Source organism: Chenopodium quinoa, unplaced genomic scaffold (assembly GCF_001683475.1).
Source record: "Chenopodium quinoa cultivar QQ74 unplaced genomic scaffold, ASM168347v1, whole genome shotgun sequence".
NCBI classification, from domain to species: domain Eukaryota; kingdom Viridiplantae; phylum Streptophyta; class Magnoliopsida; order Caryophyllales; family Amaranthaceae; genus Chenopodium; species Chenopodium quinoa.
In genome coordinates this window covers 2,192,425-2,214,518 of record NW_018743593.1, presented here as the reverse complement: position 1 = coordinate 2,214,518, position 22,094 = coordinate 2,192,425, and the positions used below count along the sequence as shown (strand labels likewise).

The 22,094-nt window shown below is 34.1% G+C and overlaps 1 protein-coding gene across 1 annotated transcript; it reads right to left on the bottom strand.

Moving 5' to 3' along the window:
- Positions 1-120: 120 nt before the first annotated feature.
- LOC110682781 (protein phosphatase methylesterase 1-like) lies at positions 121-21,595 on the bottom strand. Its single transcript, XM_021859117.1, has 13 exons — positions 21,310-21,595; positions 20,520-20,604; positions 20,314-20,384; positions 19,596-19,710; positions 19,435-19,514; positions 14,965-15,049; positions 14,803-14,883; positions 10,753-10,847; positions 9,190-9,240; positions 2,801-2,881; positions 1,817-1,889; positions 1,661-1,738; positions 121-635 (listed from the first exon to the last, which is right to left on the bottom strand). The coding sequence occupies exons 1-13, from the start codon at positions 21,426-21,428 to the stop codon at positions 606-608; spliced, it is 1,044 nt and encodes a 347-aa protein (XP_021714809.1). The 5' UTR covers positions 21,429-21,595; the 3' UTR covers positions 121-605.
- Positions 21,596-22,094: the final 499 nt, after the last annotated feature.

Below are 22,094 nucleotides of genomic sequence, written 5' to 3'. Positions count from 1 at the left end.
ACAATAATGTGAAATCTTTTTTTTTTTTTTTTTGGATAAATCATGTAGAGAAATCTGTTTAAATCATATCTGCTTTTACTAATTTTAAAATTGTATGTTGGCAATATTGATAAATGAAAGTGTCAATTAAAAAAAAAGGAAGTAGAATATTAGAAGATGGTTATCAGTTTCTCACTTTGACAAATGTAGGTATTTACAGACCTGGGGTATCACTTTGACCTACTATCTTTGAAAAAGTTCTATTTCCTCTTGATGTCAATGTTGGGAGTTGGGACACAATATCCATATTTTTACCTAACAACAAACACTTATAATGCAAGTATCTATAGCAAGTGAAACTAGTAGATACCTAACCCGGCTACCGCCCTAAACACGCGCATTGAAAAACATGTCTACCAAGGCAAATGTGCATCCTCACAACAAGCTAATGATTTAGATAGTTAATTCTAAGAAAGGTCCCCATACTGGCATACTGCATGGTGATACTGCGGCCAGGGCATTTAGCTTGTACCATTTACTACATTTTGCAGGTGAGTCTTTCAGTTCAAATGCCACCCTCCAAGTATACGTCTGTTTTCCTCCATTACTATCTGTTGTTTAACTGGCTATTTTGATGGCTTACGAAGACCAGGTATCTGCACGAGAGCCAATTCAGGATCAAATTAAAAGAAAATCATCTGTTCATGAAGAAGATATACACAGTACACCCCAGTGATGTAAATAGAAGATGCAAAATGCTACTCCGTATTATTGTATCAGCACTCAAACTGAAAAAGAGATTGCTGATTAATTACATAGTTAAATTGACGCTATTACCTCATTAGCCTTTGTTCCTACCGACTCCCTCTACCCCTTAAATATTTCCCTATATTCCTTTTTGGGTAGTCCTTGCAAAATTGTTCCATTTCCATTAGTTAGCATAGTCTCCAAAATTCCACTCTACTTTTTTATTACCTCACACACCAAAAACACAAATCTACCTACTCACTCAATACAATTTTTTATAAAGTGAAAGTTGAGGATGGGGCAATCTTTAAGGAATGGAAGTAGTATATTATTCACTCGTATCTCCAACGTGCCCATAGAATTGTTTTATGGCTAACTTTTGGTGTTATATGGTTAAAACTTTAATAAAATACAAGTACTACCTATCGAGTAAGGGTGGGTTGTTTCAAGTGAGAGGGGGTAGTTTTGGGGTGAGATGGATTGTTTTGAGTGGATGGCGATGGTTTTGAGGTGGTGTTTGTTGGGTGGTGGTTGGTTACATTGGTGAGTGGGATAAGTTTGAGGTGAGTTTGGGTGGTTTTTGATGGGTAGAGAATGGGGATGACTACTAGCAGTGGTGGTGGCGGTGGTATAGATGGGATGATTGAAAAAATTAGGAGGGAAAATTAGTTATTTAAGCTAGAGGTTTACCATAAAACAATAAGAGGATCACAACAAGGCCAAAGAAGATCCACTGTATAGATGACTAGATGTAAAATAAATAGAAACCACCATGTAGAATTTCCCCAAAAAAATAAAAAAAAAAAAGGTTTTCATATTGAGAAGGGGTTAGAGAATAGATGGTTGAAGGATAAATGGATCTATTTAAATAATTGGTCTTCCATAAAAATTCCCAAAAATTTTTAACGGAATCATATATGTTTTAAATACCGACCTCAATGCCATGGGGGCCTATCCGGTTTCTAGAGATAAAATTGAGGATGAGTGTTGCAAACTCATCCGGAACATCCTCCTGCAATAACAGTTAACTTGTTACAAAAAATTCTCACATGATGGTCAAATTACATAAACACCATAACATGTATTAAACCTGTATGGCATGCCCTGTGTGTCTGACTACCACCATCTGAAACTTGCCTTGCATTTGACCAATAGTGAGAGTTCTATAACAGCAGATCAGATTACATTTTCAGTATGTTTATCAGTATAAAGTTCAGAAAATGGAGGAACCAAGTCAGCATACATCACAGTTCATACAGTTGACCAAATTTATAAAATAGAAAAACCTGCTTTCAAATTTATTCTCAAGATTCAAGAAGGTATAATGAAGTATGCAATTCCTTTGACTCAACAAAGGAAAAAGTACCCCACTACAATCTACAAATAATAAGTGGTTCATAAATCAAATTATGCCAAAAGATATAAATTCTTGAAAGTCAGATATTTGCTCAAGATTTACTGGCTCTAATAATCACTCACTCCATCTCATTGTATGTGCTACATTTCCCAATATAACATAAATATCCCTATATATAATTACACATACCCACACATCTAACACACCAAACTACACAATTCCTCCCTCTCTTACTAATTAACAATAAGATATTTCATAATAAAGGTCCGTTTGTACACTCCATATGTCTGTGCCTAAAATATTAATGCCAAACCCATTTGTGGCAGTTAATAGGGAAGGAGTATATATAAATATGACACTGCCTAATTTTAAAAAAAGAACACTTGGCCTGTTAGCCTCAAATTTAATTTTGTCTAGTTGACATGGTAAAGGGGGTAAGATCAACACAGGATTACACCTAGAATAGAAGAGAGACTTGACCCTTGATTTACAACAAAAGAAACATTTATAATAAACCATTAAAATACATTTCATTATAATCCAAAAGCTAACGGATCACATAATTATATTGCCATTTAACAAAGGGCACCTTCACAAGAACCTAAAAACTGAGAATTGTGGTGCAGCAAAATGAAAGTTGACATGAATATAAGATATGATCACCCAATTAAAATTTGTGACTCTGAAATCGTTCAACATATTAAAGTTCGGCTAAACCTGTCAAGTCTATCAGTTCCTGCCAACAACAGGAGCTTTGGAACAGGAGATGACAAAAACTTTTCTGAAAGGCCTTCATACCTGCAATAGGAAAAGGACAAATAAATTCACTCTTTACTTACGAAATATAATATTCTAACACAAACTATCCTGACATTTCATCAATAATCTCAGACTAATATCTAAAACTTAGGGGAACGGAATTGCTCTCTTCTTATAAATCAAATGTGAAGTGAAAAGCAAGAAACCTAAAAACATGTCAGCCATTAATTACTGGCTTAAACTAGGTCTAGAAAACCTTGATTTGACACTACGATATGACAAAAAGAAGTCGATCAATGATTTGCATTACAAAATCCAATCAATTTAATGACTTAAAAGAATCCTTAGTTTAGTGGCACAAGAAATAGACCTTAAACCAAGTTAATTAAGAGCTAGCTACAAGCAATTTGGTATTGCAATACATTAAAGAAAAGTCAAAACTTGACTTATCACATCAAACAATTAGACACTGACCAAGTAACCAGCACACAAAGTCATAAACATAATTCCTCAGTTCTTGATAAAACATACATCCTCAGTCCTTGATAAACATACACCCTCAGTTATTTATCAACTTGACCTGTATTCTTTTTAAGAAAGTTTCTTTTTATTTCACCTGTTTCCTTTTTAGGCAAATTTAACCTAATAGTTTTACTTATTTACCCTCACCTTTTCAACATAAATTAACATCTTACCCTTCCTCAATTTCTCCACGGCAGCCACCTTCTCCACCACAGCACCACCTGTACCTCTCCTCTTCACAGGCACAAGCTTCCACCCTCCACTCCTCACTCTCCACCTTATGGGTTACTTCGTCAATGTTACAAGGATTACTCAGTCAATGTTTAGGAGTTACTGGATCAGTACTACAGGGGTTACTCGGTAAGTGTCATAGGGGTTACTTTGTTCTTTTACAAGAAGCCACATAGTGTGGGCAGCCGCACACAAAACGTGTAAGAAAACTTTAAATTTCATGTGCAGCATTTGACAAATCATAATATATTTGGTGTTTTGGCTCGATTTTTTTTGGGAAATGACAAGGCATTTATGTGCGCTTTATATAAAGGTAGGCAATCAAATACAGGGTGAGTGTTGTATTTTAACTAAATGGATTGAAATGACCAGCAGGATTGATTGAATGTTGAATGTACCCCATAAGTGTCAAGGGGTAACAAATTCATTATCTTGTACACGAGCATGGGCTTGGTCAACACAAAGATATTATCATCTTTTGCTCAAAATTTTGTTCTTGGGCATAGGGATACAGGTGATAGATATTATGGAGACCATTCAAGAGATGCAATCTTTAAGCTCACTCTCAAATAAAGGAGATAGTCTCCATGATCTCTTTATTGCCTCTAAAGGTTACATCAAAATGGGACAAATATAGTGAAAAATGCAACATCAGTTAAGTTATCCAAGCAGCAGCTCAATTTCCTTCACCTCCTCAGAATGATACTACACCCACCAGCATTCCCATTAGGTATTTTCATCTGCAGAAAATAAGCTCCTTTCTTTATAACTTTTACTCCTTTCTGATTCCAATGTTGTTCAATAGGAAAGTCTTTCAGCTTCTTTAAAAACCTCCTGTGTTTTTGTTTCTGTATGTCCGATAACATAATTTCAAAAAATCAAAAAACAAGACATCACAAAATATAAAGTAAAAATTGTTGGGGTGGGTGATGTGATATTTGTAAATTTTACTTCTGGGTGAAAAGGTAGCAGTCTTCTTATATTCTTATGTTTTTGCCCAGTTGAAGAGCACAGATAGGTCATAATTACCTTATAGCATCAATAGCTAGCTATAAAAATAATCGCTTTGTAATTAGTGACAAATATTGGGATGGGAAAGGTATAGTGGCCACAGTTGGCTGTGTTTGGCAAATGCATTTTAGAATCTCCAGCCAAGCATAGCCTTTACAAAAGGCTGAAGGCTTATAGCATACAATGAAACTTTACTTAGCCAAAATTTTTATAGCTAGAATGCACCATTGTAGACATTCAATGGATTTGGAAAGTTCTTGTATCTCTATTGCATGTTCTCCATCTTTCTTCTTTTAATTACTGTATAACTTCCTCATTGCTTTTCTCATTATAATAAATAGTTTTTAATCAAACCAGAAACAAGAATATGAATAAACATAATCCAACATGATCACATCCAGAGGTTTATTTACCATTACAAACACCGCAAATATTGATATAGTGGGGAATTATTTTTAATTGCAAATATTGATCATATACGATTGCATATTTGCATATAGCAGATACAGGAATTATTGTTATATGTCAATAGTTTTACCCTTTTTTTTTTTTTTTTGGCATATTTGCATCTAGCAAATCCAAAGTTCTATAATGAAGGAATTATTGTTATATGTCAGGCAGTTCTCTAATTTCCTAAACTAAGCTTTTTTTATTTTATTTTATTTTATTTTTTATTTATTATTATTATAAGTTACTTCCTCCAATATTTTATGATTGCAACATTTATCCTTAACACATGATTTAAGAAGGAAATAGTGAAGCTAAATAGATAACTGAAATAACTATAAAATCAGTTAGGAAAGAGTTGGGTTAATATGGTTTTAAACTTTTAAATGAATTTAATTAAGTTGCCTTTTTACCTTTTCTATCATCCTACAGGATTTTTTTTTTTTTTTTTTTTTTTTTTTTTTTTTTTTTGTTTCCTCAATTAGCCAGCTGAATAGGGCCATGACAATGCAAAATTAAATCCCATGCTAATGGGTAGGGTTTAGGTAGGGTCTAGTAATACCCGGACTCGGACCCGTAATTTTTTTCCCATATCCATACCCTACCAGGACCCTTAGGGTCTAAAATTTTTAGACCTTCGGACCCTATGGGTTTGTCATCTTTTTTTAATTGTCTTTTTTTAGTGTACGATTGCATATTTGCATATAGCACTAAAATAAAAAAAATAATTAAAAAATAAAAAAAAAAAAAACCATGAAAACGTTATTAATTTGACAAATCTTACAACAACAATGTAAAAAAAAAAAAAAAAAAACCTAATACGGAGTTCAAATTATTTTAAAACTGACAATTTAGATGGTTTTCTTAAACCGACGATAGAGTACTGAAGCTGAGGAGTGAGGTTTCTTTGTTGGACCGGTGAAAGTGAAATAGAGATATGCAGCAAAGTCAGCTATACATACGCTCCTTACTTACGGTTTACTTTTAGGCTTTACTTTTCAAGTATTACTTTATTTATTTATTTATTTTTTTTATTTAATAAATTGGACGAGTCTAAGTACGGGTCTGGGTTGTACACGCAACCATCCTAGAATTTACGTTTCCAACTAGATGTGCAACAGGTATCTTTTCTAAATTTTTACAATGAAAAAAGAAAGGAAATTCTATTTGGTAACACCGTAGTTTTAAATATTCTCAGTGGTGAATAAAAAAAAAATCTTGTTATCCTTGGTAACTTGAATTTTTTATATTAAGTCTACTATAGCATTAATGATAAATTTTAACTATAGTGTTTTTTTTTTTTTAACATTTAAATGATTCTAGAAATAATTTTTTTACAAAAAATTCACCCCCTTTACTAGGCCACCAGCTAGCCACCACTCCAGCTGCCCAATCCACGCCGGCTCCCAACCGACACCCAGCTTCCGTCCTCACCAACATCCCCAACCTCCATCCTCGCCAACATCCCTGTCGTGCCACGCCATTCCGCCATCCCCCTGCGAATTTTTTAAGCAGTCGAACCCTAATCTACACAATTGAATGTTTGGAGGTTTCGGATGGGCAAGGTGGAGGTGGTTTTGGAGGAACAAATTGGGGAGATTTAATTTCGAGGGATGTTGGGGAGGGGGATTCGGGCAAGGGGGTGGTGAATCTGGAAGAAGGAGAAGTGCAATGGCGGGGGAAAGGTTGTTAGCTGGTGGTTGCGGAGGATGCTGCTGGTTGGTTGATTGCGGTGGTGATGTATTGCTTGCGGGGGTGATTGATTGCGGTGTGGCGAGTTGCGGAGGGTGATTGATAGCGGTGGTTGCGGAGGGTGGCTCTGTTGTTTCAAGGGGAAGGGAGAGGGGGAGGCCGGCGTGCCGACAAGGAAGTGGTCGGGCGCCGGCGTGGGTGGGGGCGGGAGAGTGTAAAGTGGTGGCTGGCTAGTGAGCCGAGAGAAGGGGGTGACTTTTTTTAAAAAAAAAAAAATACTGTGATTTCTTTTTTTTTTTAACGTGAAAAAATAAAAATAAAAAATAAAGTAAACTAACTATAGTTAAATATTTAAATACAATTTATCATTAATGTTATGGTTAACTTAATATAAAAAATTCAGATTTACCAAGGATAATAAGAATTTTTACAATTCACTACTGAAAAAATTAAAAACTATGGTGTTACCAAAATGAATTTCCCAAAAAGAATTTATAATTGAAAATAGGTCTAAGTTATCCAGTTTTAGGATTAGTAGAGAAAGCAATCGTAAAAGGATTCGCCAAGAGTTTTCAAATTTCATGGAGACAAACATTACCAAATCTAAACCATTTTTCACTTACAAAAAACCACTAACTGGTTGGAGTAAAGTATATAGAGATTAACTAGCTAACTTACCACCTGATTAAATGAAAGGCAGGTGAATTACCAATCTTATGAAGTACCTACTTGCTCAGTTGAAAATGTGAATGAAGAATGAGTTCACAAAGAAGGAAGAGATGTCCTCAGTTGAAAGCAAAGACCACCATCAATATTAAATACTTGCTCCATTCCCCTAATATTGCAACAGGGTGGACACGGAATTTGAGAGAAAGAGGGATCCATATGATGAGGAGAGAGCTAGAGAGAAAGCAGTGCATAAATGATAATGTTGCAATATTTGTGACCTAAAATAGTAATTGTTGCAATATAAGGGGAATGGAGGAAGTATTTCTTAATCACAAAATTGAATAACTCTTACAAACCCCAGTAAATCTATCTCAAAATGAGGCTAGAAGAAACTCTATGCCAAAGCTGATTATTACATGAAAGGGAGGCCTCACGAAGAGATAGGAATTCTGCTGTAATCAAACACAATACCAAATCCCCATAGAGTAAAGCACCCTAACAGCTTCTTCTGACCACAGGAAAGGCCAAAACCCCCTAAATCTCATATGCAACAACTCATTGAAAAGGAGAAATCCTGTAAAGCCCATGACTCCCAACACAAGACAAACAACTTTCGACAAAGTTGATAAGCCACTAGACAATGAGGAAAGACATACATGCAAGATTCACAGTTAACACAGCAAAGCCAACAAGATTGCCAATCTTGGACTCTATCTTTGGACCATACCATTAAAACCTACCCAAAGCTAGCATCGATATGAAAGCTTAAACCTTAAGATTGTTTTGAAGGAAATAATTTTTCAACAAATTGATTTTCTCATTTCCTATCGACTGGTTCATAAAAAGTGAAGAAAACAATCTTCCCGAAGGTGGAAAATAGATTTCAGTAGTAGAAGATATATTCCTTTTGAAAGAAAGGAATGCCACATTTTCTTCCGTACGACCCCTACTTCTAATATCCCTTTCCTCTCCTCTTATCAATTTTCTCCCTTTCACTTCCATTTTCCTCTACCGTAATAGTTTTTCCTAGTAAGGAATCAATCAAAAAAAAAAATTACAATAGTGTTTTCCATTGAAAATTGTTTTCTATGGAATATTTTTTTTTTTTTTCTAGAATATAATTTCCATCATACAAATGAAGCCCAAGAGGTATCTTAAGTCTTTCAAGGAAATTGGCTGAAGCAAAAAAAATGGTTATGGGGATGGCAAGATTAAGCAGCCATGAGAAGGCTCACAAAAAATTAAAAGTCCCGAAGAATCAATTAGTTTAGCAGAATGCCTCACTGATATGTTCCCTATATGAACAAAAATATATACTTCCTCCATCCCAAAGAAATTGTCCTCACTAATAAAACGTGTGCCTAACACAGCTGCCAAATCAGTCTTAATTAACTTCAAGCAGTAATTTTTCATTCCTGCACTGGGCCATTAATTTCACTTATTCAAAGTACAGATATGTGTCAGAAGTTTACAGTCACTTGGGGACCCGGAAAATGAGGTATTTGGAGAACAACGATTACGCAAATCAAATTCTCGCCATCCCATAGAGATAGCTATATTATCATTGGAGGTTATTGAATTGAAACGTCATAGAATAAGCATAATGCACTGTGCTGCAGACATGGAAGTTAGCACACTTCTCCACAAAAATAAGACAAAGCACAGAGCACATGAACTATGAAATGATAGTAATCCATATAATCTTATTATCTAATATGGACAAGCCTACTCTCATCCATACATGCATATTAAAAACGAACATAATAATTGCATACCAGCCTCTCCAATACTGTTCTGTTTCTTCCAGACAAGCTCGGTGCACATAACTGCATACAAATATCAGACCAGTTAGTAGACCTGGAGTAAAATATAGCAAATAATCAATTAATAAGAGCTATAGAAATATTATAACATGTAGTGTATACACTCTCTCTGCTCTTTCTCTTTCCTTGACCTATCCTATATTTCTGGATTGCAGGACTCCATTAAATCATGGAAATTCAAGATCCATGTCGTTCATATAAAGGACAAAGCCTTCAATCACAAAATTATTCAGTTCAGCAGTGAATTTCCATAAAAAGTTTTGTAAGACAATTATCTAACATATCTCAATATAATAGTCTTTAAAATAGAAAGTTATAGAGAGAAAAAGGTAACAAATTGGAAAATACTTCATATTGTAGAGAGAAGAGGTAAGTCTACTTTGTCAATTATAACATGCCGGGTCTATTTCTGCTCCCCAAAATCCCCCACCTTTTCTCGGATCTATAGCAGGGTTGGGTCGACACTAATGCAACAGGGCTAAGTGGCGAGTTTAGGAATCATAGAACTCTAAGGGTTGCAGTCATGGTAAGTATACAACAAAGCCTTTGTCCCAAAACGACTTAGGGTAGGCTACCATGAATTGGTCATGATAAACATATTAACTTAAATGAAAGAAGCTTCAGTACTCAAATCATCACTTATCTTACTTCAATAAGGGGCAATTAAGGAAACAACTTTCATTCAGCATGCATCTGTCAATATTTTAACTGGATTCATCGTACAGCATTATGCATGAAAACAAACACTTTCTTCGAGAAAAAGTCACCAACCAAGAAACAGATACACATACACAACACTAAAGTAGACTTTCACAATTTATTTTGTATTTTTGTATTTATCCATTAACCCCAACTCTTTCTTTTCCTTTCAATTTACAATCAAGAAATTAAAACTACAGAAAGTAGAAGTTAAACTATATCAAGAAAACAATATGGAAATTTCCGGTCGTCTCAGCCCCCATTTAGAAGTTAAGAAAGTCATCACATCACTATTCCACAGTTGATCATGCGAGACCCAAGCAACTTCTCTTTCTTCCCACCGAATCTTTCAAAGAATCTTTATAACCCCGGTAACTTCAAAGGCCAGAGCCAAGCCTCTACACAAACCTCAAAGAGACATCTCCAAAAGTAACGAATAATATCACAGTGATGAAGAAAACATGTGAAAAGGATTCACTATTAGCCCAATAAGCAAGCAAACGTCAAGTGAGATAACCATCCTCAGCCCCTTTGCTTTTAAAGCGTTCAACCCATTCCTAATAACAGCTACATACAAATACTAGGACTATACAAAAGATTTAAGATATTCTCTTTTATTTAACCCTCCAACAACCACATAACAGCCACATACCTATGCCGTAAAAATTATTAATTACAGCATCTTTAATAATGTGTATATCTATCTTTCCCTGATCCAAGGACATGCAATCATATTTTCGATTGAAAGAAAAGAAAACAATAGGAAGAAAACTATTAATTATTTGGAAAAGGGTTAGTGTTCTCTATCATACTTACCATTGCTTTGACTCGTCATACTTTAATGTGGCAGGAATTGACACACGGGCAGAATCAATATTTCTTAAAGATCCACCTCTAACGCTCCATTCAATCTGTAAAACATAGAACAAAACAGAAGATAAACACTTAGAATCAGGATCAGACATAAATGGTAACAAAATTCAATCATGACAATGCTATGGATAACATCTGAAATCATGGATACCATATGTTTCTTTTAAATGATTTCATTTAGCAGCACAAGCATCCCAAGTTCCAAACTTTGGACCTTTCCTCCTCTAGGTCAGGATCTTCAGTAATCATAAGCAAAATATATCCCCATTACTGATATACACTACCTTATTTCAGCTATCCATTGTCTTTAACATACCCGCATCCTACACTCATAGAGGTGGGCAAAAAATCCAATCTGATATTCTGATTGACCCGATCCATGATCCAACCGATTTGATCCAAAATTTCGAATATTCGATCCGGTTATTTATGTTTTAGATATTATGATCAGATATCCAGAAAATTTTGGATAGGATTCGGATCAGCTTTTGAAATTTTCGAATATTTGAAAAATCCAGTTTTTAATTTTTTATTGATAGATAATTTTTCCTTAAATTAAAATATTAAACCACCACCGATTTAAAATCTCAGATATCTGGAGAAAAAACAGATATCCGAATCAATATTTTAATGTTCGGATACGGCGGATCAAATATCCGGATTGTTTCATCAAATTTCTCTCGGTCCGAAATATTAGGATATACGATTTTTCATATAGGACTAAATATCTGGTTTGGCCACTGTCACTCAATAAACTCGCCAAAATACCTAGCACTTCAATTTTCATCAAGGCACCAAAATAATTGTTACTCAAGTGCGCCAAAATATTGGAAGTAGAGTATGGTGCCTGAATGCATGTATCTTACCAATTTTGAAGGATAACATACATGACATGGGTGTAAAATGGAAAAGAAAGATAAAATAAAAGTAATTTTTGCGTAGAACTACCCTAAAGATAGGCTATTTTGTGAACAACTACCCTTTTTTAAAAATTTTATATAGAACTACTCGTAAGATCGCAAAAGTTTGTCAAACACTATCCATAAACGATTTTCGTCTAATTAGCCATTTGTTGGGCCCACTTTTACTATATCCCATCCAATTAACTCCTCTCTTCAATTATCTCTCCTCCTTCATTTACTTTACCTCCAATTTCAGTCCTCTTCTTTTACCTCCTACCTTTAATTTCACCATCTTAATCTGACCTAAACAAATCTCCAAATTCAATTCACCCCCTTTTCTGAAAATTGACAGAGCCTAAAACCCTTTTCTTTGCTATCTCTCTCTTTCCTACTCATAATCTTGTTGTTTGGGTAATTTGATATTTAAGGGTGAAACTACATCAATGGATAAAAGTAAGGATAAATTACTGAACATGTGGAAAACCTAGTTTTTATTGCTCAAATTAGAGCCCAATATTTTTTAATTGATGAAACAAAACCCCTAATTTAATTCAAGCCTTAAACCCTAGAAATTAAAATCCCTAAGCTGAATTGAAGCCCAAAACCCTAGATTGAATCCCTAATTATGTTAACAGTAGTAAATTAAAAACCCTAAACTAATTAAACAAACCAAGAATTAAAATAGAGCTTAAAATATTACATGATTTAGTGAGAAACTGTATTGAATTGCTCAAATTTGGTTCTCTTAGAATTTTGGATGAGTTTGGAGGGAAAGTATATGAGGGATTTAATTGAGTGGAAAATCGTAATAGTAGGCCCCACAAACGGTTCAATTGGACGAAAATCGTTTATGGGTAGTTCTAAACAAATTTTAAAAAACGAGCAGTTGTTCACAAAATAGCCTATCTTTAAAGTAATTTTGTGAACAACTACCCTTTTTTAAAAATTTTATATAGAACTACTCGTAAGATCGCAAAAGTTTGTCAAACACTATCCATAAACGATTTTCGTCTAATTAGCCATTTGTTGGGCCCACTTTTACTATATCCCATCCAATTAACTCCTCTCTTCAATTATCTCTCCTCCTTCATTTACTTTACCTCCAATTTCAGTCCTCTTCTTTTACCTCCTACCTTTAATTTCACCATCTTAATCTGACCTAAACAAATCTCCAAATTCAATTCACCCCCTTTTCTGAAAATTGACAGAGCCTAAAACCCTTTTCTTTGCTATCTCTCTCTTTCCTACTCATAATCTTGTTGTTTGGGTAATTTGATATTTAAGGGTGAAACTACATCAATGGATAAAAGTAAGGATAAATTACTGAACATGTGGAAAACCTAGTTTTTATTGCTCAAATTAGAGCCCAATATTTTTTAATTGATGAAACAAAACCCCTAATTTAATTCAAGCCTTAAACCCTAGAAATTAAAATCCCTAAGCTGAATTGAAGCCCAAAACCCTAGATTGAATCCCTAATTATGTTAACAGTAGTAAATTAAAAACCCTAAACTAATTAAACAAACCAAGAATTAAAATAGAGCTTAAAATATTACATGATTTAGTGAGAAACTGTATTGAATTGCTCAAATTTGGTTCTCTTAGAATTTTGGATGAGTTTGGAGGGAAAGTATATGAGGGATTTAATTGAGTGGAAAATCGTAATAGTAGGCCCCACAAACGGTTCAATTGGACGAAAATCGTTTATGGGTAGTTCTAAACAAATTTTAAAAAACGAGCAGTTGTTCACAAAATAGCCTATCTTTAAAGTAATTATACACAAAAATTCCAGGAAATTATGTTGAAGATCACAATTATAACATAAACTATTAGACAAGTTAAACTGGAATGAAAAGAAAAAAAACACTTTTGAAAACAGGAATGTATATCATCAATGCTGTATCACCAAACCTGTTTCCATTATTTGGTGTCCCATATCCATAATTTTGAGCCTTAACATGTTTGACACTTGGATATCCAACATTAGCATTGTATTACCCTTCACCAAGTAGCATAGAGTATTATGATACTTTTTTTTGTATTTTTTTTATTTTGGAATTCTGCAATTATTCATGACCAGCCTGCTTTTCTATGGAGTACATTGTCAGGTGTACAATGAGAAGATTGCTTTTCTATGGTTCATGGTTCAACAGGTAGACCTATTATTATCAAGATTAATCAGGCTCATCATCTTGTATTGGATTGGTATAAGCAATAATATGTTTAGAATCTTCAGAACATCAGATAGTTGGATTGGCAAAAAGATAAACCATCCATGACTTCAGGTTGTCTAGCAAGCTCAAAAAAGGTAGGGTGAAATTTTTTCTTTGTATGAACTTAACCTTATCTCCATTAATTTCTAACCCTTCTAAATCATCAATAATTAAACATTTTTTTATAAAATCACCAAATGTCACCATTCTACTCTCCATTATACTTTCCTGTGTTTCTTTTAAATGCAACACACCATGGCACACACTTGGTAAACAGATAAATTATTGAAAATAATTTATACATGTGGCACCTAATCCTTCTCTAATCTTGGTGTTCATATTATTTTGTTAAAGTTGCTCGTTTATTTACACTAATCAATTCCTAATAAGCGTGTCAAAAAGATGAGTTGCCTTTAAAAGAAAACAGAGGAAGTACAAGAGAGGTACAGCCTTATGGACAAAGACCATCAAGCTACAAAGAAATTATTAAAGCTAGAGACAGATACAAAAATGCGTTCAAGCTAATGAGTCATAGATGATCACATTAACACCAGTTACCATGCTTTGTTTCTGCAAAGGACTTCAGCCATATCTCTTTTTCTATTCTTCTCTACCTAATTTTTGTACCACACATTAATCACCTTATTCTTCAGTGTAAGGTACAATAAGAATGCTAACAGAAAAGGAATTGAATAAGGAAAAAGAAGGTTCATTTCACGTTCACTAATAATAGTTAAATTCAGTGGATCATGAAAGTTTAATATTATTATCTGATATCAAAAAAATATTATTATCTGATATCAGGAAATAATTTAAGGCAGAACGGGGGCATCTTAAATTATAAATTGTAGATCCTCTGACAAGGGAAATCTACTTACAGCTTTTTCCACGGTTGCAAAATGCTTTGATCTGCTTGATAGAATTTTTCGCATGTGGACCAATGAAGCCAAGGCTGTTCCCTGAAATTTTCATGATTTTAGGCTGGATAAAATACATATCCAGGAACAATACCAAAAGTATAAAGTGTATATATGTCAAACCTCAACAACATCCACAACTATAAGTCCAGCCAAGCTACTTAATGTCTTCTTTGCAGCAACATGCACAGCAACAGAACCTCCCATGCTGTCATAACATCAATAATCATATTATGACTATATCAAACAAGTGTGTATGTACCGGGAAAAGCTAGTAACAAGCATATTTTATATATATATACTAAGGTACATAGTAATAAATAAAAAAGTCAAATATTTTTTGTTTTGAAATATTAAGGTACATATTTTATATATATATACCTCCTTTTTTTTTTCAGGTGAATCGCTTTTGTAATTGCGGACTCCTAGGCAACTTTTTGGAGTAGAGAGAGAAAAAAATAAAGAGGGCCCATGTGATAGGAGAGAGATATCAATCAATCAAAGTCTTATTCTCATAAGTGGGGTCGGCTATATGAACCAAATTTGATTATTTAGTGTAGTCATCCACAAAAATCTTCCTTCTTCATCCCTTACGATCCAATGCTTCATCCTCATGTAAATCCATATACTCCATATCCTTCCTAACTCCTTCCAACTAAGCCATTTTCGGTCTCCCTCTCCCTCGTTTAACCTCCCCATGGTCCCACTCTTCCACTCTTTGAACCAGTGCACCTTCCAGTGGCGATTCCAGCTGAACCCATACTGGACTTCTGAAAATTCTACAAAGTCTGGAAAATAAAAAGGATATAATACCAATTAATGCGCTGATATTACTGATTAAGGTTGTGTTGGATCAGTGGTTGAAGGCACGCGTGAAAGCCTTGCTTCTTACACAATTGACGCAGGATCAAACCTTCTCCCTGACATTTTTTTTTTATAAAATATCTTGTTGCATTTGCTACCTGGCTGTTGAGTTGGCCAGTAAACCAAATTCATTTCAAGGGAATTTTATTGTTATTGTTATTGTTATTGTTATTGTTATTGTTATTGTTATTGTTATTGTTATTGTTATTATTATAGTTATTATTATTATTATTATTATTATTATTATTATTATTACTACTACTTTGTAAATTGTAATTTCGCTTTGTTTACTTAGTCATTTATGATTCATTGGATTATATATAATATTAGTTGCAAATTTGCATGAATGACAAGCTGTTGTCCCGAATTATAGTTGTAACTTTTAATTTGGTCACTAATTGTTTTGTTCTATTTTATTTGACCTGCTTCATTTTTATCAATGTATAAATCTAATATAATCATTAGTATATTTAATTTAATTCGAAATAAGTAAAAATTATAACTAATAGATATTGTGATAAGACTTATTTTAACGAGGTTTTCAAAAAAAAAAAAAAAAGACTTATTAAGACGATTTAAACAAAAACCTACGTGGCTATGCTTTAACTTACATATAAATCACAAAAGGTGATCAAAGGTGAATGTGATTAGTGAAAAAGTTAAATTATGTGAAATAAGAAACAACAAAGGAAGTACATTATTTTACGCTCGAGAACTCCGAACCCATAACAAAGAATTCCTAGAATCGCCACTGGCACCTTCGAGTATACGTCTTACATGCCCAAACCAACACAGATTTTCCTTTAGTTTGTCAGCAATGTCTGCCACACCTACTTTCTTGCGAATAACCTCATTTCTGATTCTAAGAGTGTTCCCGCACATCCACCTTATTATTCGCATTTTCGTAACCTCCATCTTTTTAATGTGCTCCTTCTTAGAAGCCTAACATTCTGTACCATAGAGCAACACTGGTCTTATGGCAGTCCTCTAGAATTTTTCCTTCAAAAGTAAGGGAATGTTTTGGTCGCATAACACTCCCGTGGCCGCTCTCCACTTAAGCTACCCCGACTTAATCCTATGGGCCACGTCTTGATCAATGTGACCATTTTTCTGGATGATCAACCCAAGATACTTAAAACATCACTCATGGTCAACTCCTTTCCATCTAAAGTCACCACTTCAACGTTTGTCCCATTCTGGGTACCAAAGCGACATACTAAATATTCATTCTTACTCTTATTTAACTTAAACCCTATAGAGAGAGAGAATTTATTAACTAAAAGGAAAAGTGATGCATCTAAATTAAAACTTTCATTTACAAAAAGTGATGCATTTAAAAAAAACGGAGGAAGTACTTATATACATGCCTTAAAAGTATAAGGTTATATCCTAAAAGTACACGGTACATGCCCGGAAATTATTTTTTTCTAATAAAATATTTCTATCCGTGAATATTAGATTTTTTAAAAAAATCTTGAGGTTCATGTCATATAGCTATAAGGTACATACCCACAAGATACAAGGTACATGTCTTAACATAATAGGGTACAACACATTAAGCAAATAATAACAATCATAATTTTTGTAGCCACAATGATGGAGTGCTAAGGAACACTTACAACTTTAACATTATTTACGACAAGAGCTAACATGTTTTTAGGCACGAAAATATCCTACAAAAAGGTGCCCATCTCTATAAGGCTATTAAGTCAACTTTCTAATATCTAGCACCTCCTTGTATCCCTTTTTAGTGGACATGTTTTGACTTTTAGCAACCATCTTTATGAAAATACACGATAACATTAGAATACTCTTGAGATATATATTTTAAATATATTAGGTTTTTTAAACTATTATACTGGTCAAAAATTTTACATTGCCAATTCCGAAATGGGTTTTCCGTAGTAGTCCCAAGCCTGGATAAAGGAGGGTTACGATAGGCCATCGGCAACTTTGTCACGTCGCTTGACATGAGCCATATGATTGAGAGCATTACTCGGATGGGTGACCTCCTCAGAACTCTTTATGTTGGTTCATGTAGCCGACCCCACTTAAGAAAAAGAAGAAGATTAAAATGCACGAGCACCTCTACGTGCTCTATATGAGGGCCTTGAATGACAAGGGAAATTCTCTATCAAATTTCTTTTTATGGATCGTGAATCAAAATCCAAAAACATTTAGCTCCTCCATTAAATCCACATAAGCTTGATGCTTTAAAATTGATATAAAGCTTACTCCGTGGGATTGAGAAAGAAAGGTGGGATCTATAAGAATAAGTGAGGTACTTGCAAATTTGTACTATAGGAGTCATGAGTTAGAAACTTCATTTTATACTTTGAGTTTTAGAATTAGGATCCTATAATCTTGGTATGAAAATCTAGTGAGGAAAGATGGACATTCTATTTTAAGAGGAAAAACTCACAATAAAGAGGTTAAAGTAGGAGAATGGTTCATGGAGAGTCAATGAAATCATTAAGGAAGAAATTTGAGGAAGAGAGTGACAAATAGGCTCATGTAAGTCTCATGAGGGGGAGGGGGCAGTAGCAAAGCCAATTAAGGAAAAGAGGGGGCATCTCCTTGAATGAATACATTTCCTTGGTTTTGTTCTTCATTTTGGTAGTTAAAAAGTGCTACTCACGCCTCGTCTTGCAAAGAGTAAGGGTTATAAAACAAGAGTTGGTTTCTCCATGCAAGCTAATATTTCTTTTCATCTCAGGTAAATCTCTTCTCTATTATGATCCTGACTTATGAACCTTATGTCTATGTTTATCTACTTGATTGTTGATTAATTCTTCAAGCCAAACAATTAAATAAAGTAACAGGAAACCTATTGGTATGTCTTGCGCAGCAATTTTTCCTTAATTTATATAGACAAATATATGTGAACTAAGCTAACAAAAGGAACATACTAGTACTTAAGGTGAAGAAAATGAATATAAACCAGAAAATGAAGATTAAAGAAGAGAGGTATTTCTTTAGTTGATTTTCAGTGAGTGGTGAAACAGGTAATCAAGACATTTGAAAGGCCATGAACTCTGCTAAACAAAAAACTTAATTAAATTCTCAGGATATTTACATTACTATCATCACCATATTCTTTCCTCCTACCACCCTCAATTAACCTCCCCCCGCACTAGAACCACATCTAGCATACATCACCGAAATTGGAGGTCTGGATGAGGCCACAACAATACTCCACACATGTTTCAGAGCCATAGTAAGTTGATCAACTTGTAGTAAGTACTTTATATATGTACTATGTGATTTGTAAGAACCAGGGACGATACTCCATAAACGCTAATGGCTAATGACCCCGTCCTGATAAAGGGCAAAGAAGAATTTAATGCTTAAATCGCTAATTTGACCACCTAGCCTGTTGGCAGCTCTTTATAACAGGCATTTTCAAGGATGTTAGAGTAGGACAGCATTTTTGATTGGAAACAGTAGAATGTAATGTCCTCTTTGCAATTAATGGAGTTATCTCTCATCCCTCCCCTTTGCTCATAAAAAGTCCATCCCTTAGATGAATTCTGACTAAAATATATTCCCTACCCTATTGGAAATAAACATTTGTAGCATGAGCCAAAATTCAATGTCTTAACAAAATGCAATTAGAACCAAGCATTCTCCAGTAGAAATGAATCTTGATACATAGGGCAGAGAAGTCAACCACACAATTATAATTTGCATATAAATAGATAAGAAGCAAGTTTGCAATCAGGAACAAACCTGTGGCCAATGAGTACGATTGCTGGAGGTGAATCTCCATACATGGTGCTCAGAACAGCCAACACATCCGCGCATAACGTCTACAGATGACAATATACAACTTATTTCAAGGAAGTTCTGCTATCAGAAGAAATATATCTCATATGCAACAAGTTTATCACCTCAATTGATAAGTCCAAATCATTATCTGTAACTGATTTTCCATGCCCTCTCAAGTCCATTGCCACAACCTGAGCTTTTTCCTTAATCTTACTCGCTGACAATGCAAAGGAAAGCCTGATCAAATGAATATCATAAATTAGATAGGCCAACCTAAACAAAAGCACCTGTTACAGTATGCCACTTAGCAATATCAAAAAGGAAACTTTGAAATGCTGGAGAAAGGCATATTTTAAGTGATATAAAACATTACTCCCAATTGCAATTTCTCCCTCTCTCCACATGCTTGATTTTCATCTTTAATCAGACAGTGAGAAATCAATCAATCAAAGCCTTAATCCCATAGGTGGGGTCGGCTATATGAACCAAATTTGATTGATTGATTTCCAAATTCCACTAAAAATAACTATGTAACTAAATTATACTTAATAACTATCCAAAGTTTAACTTAATTTATTTAGAAAATGGCTTGATATTTTTGGGACGGACTAAAATTAAAAAAAAAATGTCCCCTATTATCTAATAAGAATGAAGTATTAAACTCCAAATGAAAATTACATTCATATGTTTCGTTAAAACCAAAGAATTGGAACTTTAAGTCTGTGAAAATATAAGAAAAATAATAGAAGCATAAAACAGAAGCAACACATCACAAATTAAAGAAGCAAAATTTCATGATAAGCATCTTTGCAATAAGAAAATTTCTGAAATTCTAGGTACCCAGAATATCCGCCTCCATGCAAACAAAATATAACTGGCCCTTCTGAACCAGCCTTATATACATGAAAGACCTGTTATCAAACAAAATATAAACACATAAGTAGCAAAATCTAAATAAAAAATGACTAACAGGAAATGAAGTGATTTTATTCAACTTAATATTTCCAAAACTAAAAAAAAAAATTAAAAAAAAAATTATTTCATACATTTTCGGTGTCTGGTATGCAAATATCATCCTCATGGTCAAAATAGCTTGTCCAATCCAACGGCGAGTATTTAGGGAAACTACTCCTGCATTAAGAAATAGTATAGATATGTATATCCATTATTTCAGCAGATTGGTGCAGATTATTTGTGTGGCCGAATAAGTAATAACACAATCGAATCAGTAATGCAAAACAGTTATCCGAACATCGACAACAGAATTTGTTAGCACTTTCTATGCAGACGCCGTTAAGAGCCCAACTTTTGCTCTTAATAATAAACACGACTACAAAGTACAACGGTTTGACAATGTATAAATGTATAATAGTATTGAAAACCATGCCATTACAATAACTTTGCACTCAATTCTATCAAAAAATTACCAACACTCGATTTTTTCGCCTAAAACTATCAATGCCTCAAAAATTAATAGTAACCTAAATCATCTAAAGATTTTAAACTAAGCCAATAACATCACCACTGACATTCAAGAATAATCAATACATCCATGCTACAAATAAATTCTTTTTAATATTAACAAATCAAAATAGTACTGAACACTCAAACAAAATGTGCAGGTTTATGAAATCAAAATAATTTCGAAAATTAAGTAGTACTAGTCAATATTTCCAACAAATTTATGCGAAAAACATTAAGAAATTTGATTAAAGCAACTTCGCATTGAACAATCAAATTAAAACAAAATTCATACAGTATTAAAAGTGTTGAAAATGCTTAATCTAATTTCAGCATGAATACTAGGAATAAAATTAGGGAGAAAGAGAGAATTACTGGAGCGGATGACGAGGAGGAATGTTAGAGAAAGCAGAATTTGAAGAAGGTGAAGAAGATTGTTGAGATTGTTCTTCCGATTCCTCCGATAACGGTGTCAGATTGCCGGAGGTCTCCATTTTTGTGAATTCTTATGATCACTGATCACTCTCTATCTCTCTTTCTTGTTTCGTTTGGTATTGTTCTTGAGATGGCACAATTTTTAATGAAAAGGATTCTCTACTACTCCTAGACTACTCCGTGTACTTGTACTACGGAGCATTGGACAGGTGGCAATCGAGTTATTTAGATCGGATTAATTAGGTAGATGAATTTTGTTTCAATCAGTTTGATTTTAATGTGTGGTTAGTGCGTCCGGGAGCACCATGCCGAAAAAACATATGCAAAAAAAAAAACATTGTGTAAGTTTGATATTTATAAAGAACGCGAGTATAATATGTTCTTTAAGTTTGATTATTATGTTCTTTGAGTTTATGTTCTTTACAGTATACAATATGTTTTTTAATGTATTTACAAAAAAAAAGAATTTAAAAAAATAAATAAATAAAATCACCCGAGTAACCTGGATAAAGAACATGTTCTTTTTGTAAAGATTTTATGTTCTTCGGGTACTAGAGGTGATCAAAGTTAGACCGGCCCGGCCCGATTTTGGACGGGATTTGGGAATAATTTTTTTAGTTCCTATTCACTACATCCCCCTTTGGCTAGTAATACCTACTCCCCCCCCCCTGAAATTACTGAAAAACCCTTCCCCCACTAACCACACCCCACTAACTGCAGTTACC

Excerpts from the sequence above, each read along its gene's own strand:
- LOC110682781 (XM_021859117.1), bottom strand. The coding sequence starts at position 21,428 with ATGGAGACCTCCGGCAATCTGACACCGTTATCGGAGGAATCGGAAGAA. Across the intron at positions 20,385-20,519 it reads GCATACCAGACACCGAAAAT|GTCTTTCATGTATATAAGGC; the intron begins GTATGAAATAAT and ends GTTTGATAACAG. Across the intron at positions 636-1,660 it reads TAGGCCCCCATGGCATTGAG|ATACCTGGTCTTCGTAAGCC; the intron begins GTCGGTATTTAA and ends GCTCTCGTGCAG.